General features: G+C 62.1%; 1 protein-coding gene across 1 annotated transcript; it reads left to right on the forward strand.

Moving 5' to 3' along the window:
* The first annotated feature begins 4,433 nt into the window (after window positions 1-4,433).
* Window positions 4,434-5,230, forward strand: LOC116747266 (melanoma-associated antigen 8-like). The gene is given in 2 exon segments (XM_032619040.1): window positions 4,434-4,890; window positions 4,893-5,230. Coding segments are annotated over 2 exon segments (795 nt in total).
* The last annotated feature ends 450 nt before the right edge of the window (window positions 5,231-5,680 follow it).

The following is a 5,680-nucleotide window of genomic DNA, read 5'->3' on the forward strand; positions in this document are numbered from 1 at the left end:
TTCGCCTCCCGGTTCCTGGAGCCCCTGTAAGAGGAATGGAGGGCGCACCTCTTGTGTACACTGTGGCACAGTTCCGGGCCTCGGTGCTGGCAGGAGAATTGGGCCGGACTCTGTGAGGTCCCCCCAGTTCTGAGTTCCGGGGTGGGTGGTCCCCTCGGGGCTCGTTCGTCGTGCTCACTGTTCCCCTTAAGGGCCTGGACCCTCCCCTTTGCAGGCCGGAGGAGAAACTCAGAACAGGACCCCGAATCTGAACAGAAAGCAGTGAGGGGGCCCCACAGGTGGCCGCACCTGCCCAAGGCCTCCCGCGGGTCCTAGGATGGGGAGACGCTGGGTCCTCACCTCCTCCTCACATCCTGCCTGGCCTCCCAGCGCTGACCACAGGGGCAGGTTTCTGTTGAGGCCCCTGTTCCAGGGCTGGGGGTCTGCTCAGTCCTCCCTCGGGGGCCTGGGAGTCCACCCTCTGCGGACCTGAAGGCTCACCCCTCACACCAAACACCTGACCTCCTGAGGACCCCGACCCAGAGGTCAGGAAACATCTCATCTGCTGACCGTGCTCTGGCGCCTCCAAGGCCCCCGCGGAAGGGCAAAGGATCCCTCCCTGTGTTGGGGTCTAACGTCCTCAGTCCTTCCTTCCTCGCGTGCAGGCTGGACTCTGGGCAGGACCTGGGATTGTCCCGTCTGCCAGTGTGAGTCCCTGCTCCTTATACCAAGTCTCCAGTCTCTCAGAGACCCTGACGTCAGGACAGGCCTACCGTGCTCATCCCGCCGCGGGGCCTCCCACGGCCACCTGCAAGGGTGGTGATCTGGTGGGTCCCTTTTGTCCACCCTCAGGGTCCCCTCAGTCCTGCCTAAGGACCCTAGACTTTGTCTACCAAGGACCTGACATTTTACCCTCTGCGCTCATGAGACCCCCGCCCCTTAACCCAGGTCCCCAGCTTCTCTGAGACCCGGATGTCAGGAAGTGCTGCACTTGCTCACCCCGCCCTCCCAGGGCCAACTCTGTTCTGGGATCCAGGTTGCCCTCAGTGCTCCCTCAGGGCCCTCATCTTGAGTCCACACAGGACCTGGGATTCTCTCCAGTGCCCACCAGACACCCTGCCCCTTATACCCCCTCTCCAGCCTCTCTGAGACCCCGCCCCTGACGCCCCCTCTCGAGGGTCTCGGAGACCCGGATGTCAGGAAGTGCTGTACTTGCTCATCCCGCCCTACGGCCTCCCAGGGCCAACTTTGTTCTGGGATCCAGGTTGCCCTCAGGGCTCAGGGAGCTCACCTTCACTCCACGCAGGACATGGGATTCTCTCCCATGCACACCAGACACCTCGACGCTTATACCCCCTCCCTAGCCTCGCTGAGACCCCGCCCCGTACTCCCTCCCTAGCGTCTCTGAGACCCGGATGTCAGGAAGTTCTGCACGTGCTCATCCCGCCCTATGGCCTCCCAGGGCCAACTGTGTTCTGGGGTCCAGGCTCCCCTCAGTCCTCCCTCAGGGCCCTCACCTGGACTCCACGGAGGACCTGGGATTCTCTCCCGTGCCCACCAGACACCCCGACCCTTATACCGCCTCCGCAGCCTCTCTGAGACCCCGCCCCGTGCTCCACCTCCGCAGCGTCTCTGAGACCCGGATGTCAGGAAGTGCTTCACGTGCTCATCCCGCCCTATGGCCTCGCAAGGCCAAGTCTGTTCTGGGGTCCTGGCTCCACTCAGTCCTCCCTCAGGGTGCTCACCTTGACTCCGCAGAGGACCTGGGATTCTCTCCCGTGCCCACCAGCCTCCCCGACCCTTATACCCCCTCCATAGCCTCTGTGAGGCCCCGCCCCGTGCTCCCCCTCCGCAGCGTCTCTGAGACCCGGATGTCAGGAAGTGCTGTACGTACTCATCCCGCCCTATGGCCTCGCAAAGCCAACTCTGTTCTGGGGTCCTGGCTCCACTCAGTCCTCCCTCAGGGTGCTCACCTTGACTCCACTCCGCAGAGGACCTGGGATTCTCTCCCGTGCCCACCAGCCTCCCCGACCCTTATACCCCCTCCATAGCCTCTGTGAGGCCCCGCCCCGTGCTCCCCCTCCGCAGCGTCTCTGAGACCCGGATGTCAGGAAGTGCTTCACGTGCTCATACCGCCTATGGCCTCGCAAGGCCAAGTCTGTTCTGGGGTCCTGGCTCCACTCAGTCCTCCCTCAGGGTGCTCACCTTGACTCCGCAGAGGACCTGGGATTCTCTCCCGTGCCCACCAGCCTCCCCGACCCTTATACCGCCTCCCCAGCCTCTCTGAGACCCCCCGCCCCGTGCTCCCCCTCCGCAGCGTCTCTGAGACCCGGATGTCAGGAAGTACTGCACATACTCATCCCGCCCTATGGACTCGAAAGGCCAACTCTGTTCTGGGGTCCAGGCTCCACTCAGTCCTCCCTCAGGGGGCTCACCTTGACTCCGCAGAGGACCTGGGATTCTCTCCCGTGCCCACCAGACACCCCGACCCTTATACCCCCTCCCTAGCCTCTGTGAGGCCCGGCCCCGTGCTCCCCCTCCGCAGCGTCTGTGAGACCCGGATGTCAGGAAGTGCTGCATGTGTTCATCCCGCCGTATGGCTTCCAACAACCAGCTCTGTTCTGGGATCCAGGCTCCCCTCAATCCTCCCTATGTGCTCTCACCTTGACTCCACGCAGGACCTGGTATTCTCTCCTGTTCCTGCCTGAGACCCCGCCCCTTATACCCCTCCGTAGCCTCTATGAGACCCCACCCCTTATACCCGCTCCGCAGTCTCTGTGAGACCCTGACCCTTATACCCTTCCCTGCCTTCAGCCCTGGGAGGCCCTGGGGTGGAATGAGCACTTGGCAGCGAGTCCTCACTTACGTATCCGGGTCTCAGAGAGGCTTCGGAACAGGTATAAGCGTCCGCTCTCAGGTGTGCTATGGCTAGAATGCCAGGTCCTGCGTGGAGTCAAGGTGAGGGCCTTGAGGGAGGACTAAGGGAAACGTGGACCCCAGAACAGAGTTGGCCCAGTGAGGTCATAGGGCGGGATGAACACATCAGCACTTCCTGACTTCCGGGTCTCAGAGAAGCTGGGGACCTGGGATAAGGGGCGGGGTCTCATGAGCGCAGAGGGTAAAATGTCAGGTCCCTGGTGGACTAAGGTTAGGGCCCTTAGGCAGGACTGAGGGGACCCTGAGGGAGGACAAAAGGGACCCACCAGATCACCGCCCTTGCAGGTGGCCGTGGGAGGCCCCGCGGCGGGATGAGCACGGTAGGCCTGTCCTGACGTCAGGGTCTCTGAGAGACTGGAGACCTGGTATAAGGAGCAGGGACTCACACTGGCAGACGGGACAATCCCAGGTCCTGCCCAGAGTCCAGCCTGCACGCGAGGAAGGAAGGACTGAGGACGTTAGACCCCAACACAGGGAGGGATCCTTTGCCCTTCCGCGGGGGCCTTGGAGGCGCCAGAGCACGGTCAGCAGATGAGATGTTTCCTGACCTCTGGGTCGGGGTCCTCAGGAGGTCAGGTGTTTGGTGTGAGGGGTGAGCCTTCAGGTCCGCAGAGGGTGGACTCCCAGGCCCCCGAGGGAGGACTGAGCAGACCCCCAGCCCTGGAACAGGGGCCTCAACAGAAACCTGCCCCTGTGGTCAGCGCTGGGAGGCCAGGCAGGATGTGAGGAGGAGGTGAGGACCCAGCATCTCTCCATCCTAGGACCCTCGGGAGGCCCTGGGCAGGTGCGGCCACCTGTGGGGCCCCCTCACTGCTTTCTGTTCAGATTCGGGGTCCTGTTCTGAGTTTCTCCTCCGGCCTGCAAAGGGGAGGGTCCAGGCCCTTAAGGGGAACAGTGAGCATGACGAGCGAGCCCCGAGGGGACCACCCACCCCGGAACTCAGAACTGGGGGGACCTCACAGTGTCCGGCCCAATCCTCCTACCAGCACCGAGGCCCAGAGCTGTGCCACAGTTTACACAAGAGGTGCGCCCTCCATTCCTCTTACAGGGGCTCCAGGAACCGGGAGGCGAAGGCCCAGGTCTGAGGACCGTGTCCTCGGGGTACAGAGCAGAGGAGGCCCAGGCAGTGCCAGGAGTCAAGGGGAGGTGCGTGCCCTGAGTGTGTACCCAGGGGCTCCCCCTCCCAGAACAGAGGGCACCCCACAACACCCAAGTCACCCCCATGGCCCTGTCAGCCCCAGAACCTGGGGCCGTGCTGGTTGCACCCTGAGGAGCCCCCTCACTTCCTTCTTCAGGTTGGCACGGGACAGGCCGCCCAGGAGGAGTGCCCCTGTGAGGCCCGAGGGCAGCCCTTAAGAGGAGACCTGTAAGTGGCCTTTGTCAGAGCTGCCCAGGGTGCCTTTCTCCGCTGAAGCCGCTCACACCCCCTCTCTTCCCCAGGTATGAGGTCCCCGCCTGTCATCTGTGCGCACACTCCCGTGGGCGGCTCGACCCCAGTGATCAGGTCCCCGGTCGAGATGAGTGAGCTCCGCCAGCCTGAGGCCGACCTTCAGGCCCCAGTCCCGGCCCAGGGTCCGGTGGAGGCGCCGCTGCTGGGGGCTGCGGGGGAGGAGGCCGCATTCCCCTCGTCCTCCGCCTCCCCTGGAGCCCCCTCCTTCTCCGCCTATGCCGATCCCTTGACCCGCGAGGCACTTGCTGTGCTGATGGCTGACCTGGTGGCGTTCCTGCTCAAGTATCGCCCCAGGGAGCCGACCTCCAAGGCGGAGATGCTGAGTACGGTCCTCCGGGAGCATCCGGACCACTTTCCCGTGATCTTCAGCCACGCTTGCGAGTGAATGCAGCTGGTGTTTGGCTTGGATGTGAAGGAGGTGGACCCCCGCGAGCGCACCTACGTCCTGGTCCCCACCCTGGGCCTCACCTGGGATGCAGTGCTGAGCGATGGGCAGAGCACGCCCGAGGCCGGCCTCCTGGTGCTGGTCTGGGCGTGATCACCCTGTTCGGTGACCGCGCCCCTGAGGAGGAGGTGTGGGGAGTGCTCGGCAACATGGGGGTGTGTTCCGGGAGGGAGCCCTGCATCTATGGGGAGCCCAGGGAGCTGCTCACCGAAGTGTGGGTGCAGGAGGGCTACCTGGAGTACCGGCAGGTGCCCCACAGCGACCCTGCCCGCTACGAGTTCCTGTGGGGTGCCCAGGCCTACGCGGAGACCAGCAAGTGGCAGGTCCTGGAGCATCTGCTCAGGGTCAATATCTTGGATCCCAGGTCCTTCCCATCCCTGTGTGCAGAGGGTGTGAGCGACGAGGAAGAGGGAGCCTGAGCCAGAGCAGCAGCCAGGCTCCTTCCAGGCCCAAGTTCACTGGTAGCAAGTGAGGCTGGTCCTTCACTCTGAGTTTGAAGAGAGAGCGGTCGAGTTTCCAAGTAGTGAGGGCCCCTGCGAGTGGGGGGAACATGGTGTGTAGCATCTTTGGGTTCCTGTTGTGTAAGATGACATGGAATATCATCTGTGTTTTCTTTAGGAATTTTTCAAATATTGTTCCATTTAAAAGAAGGCTTAATAAGCTTCAGTATCTAAGTTTGCAAATGACATTAATCACACATGTATTTGCACTAATTCAGTTCAACGACAAGAGTTTTGCAATTGTGTAAAACAAATTGTAAGATTCCCATATTGTTTTGTGATGGTGAACAAGATAACATGGCATTGGAATAGGAATTTCCTTGGAAATGTGAAAGTAATTAGCAGTACAACTGAAGGCCACCACGTTGT

Source organism: Phocoena sinus, chromosome X (assembly GCF_008692025.1).
Source record: "Phocoena sinus isolate mPhoSin1 chromosome X, mPhoSin1.pri, whole genome shotgun sequence".
In the NCBI taxonomy this organism is placed as follows: Eukaryota; Metazoa; Chordata; class Mammalia; order Artiodactyla; family Phocoenidae; genus Phocoena; species Phocoena sinus.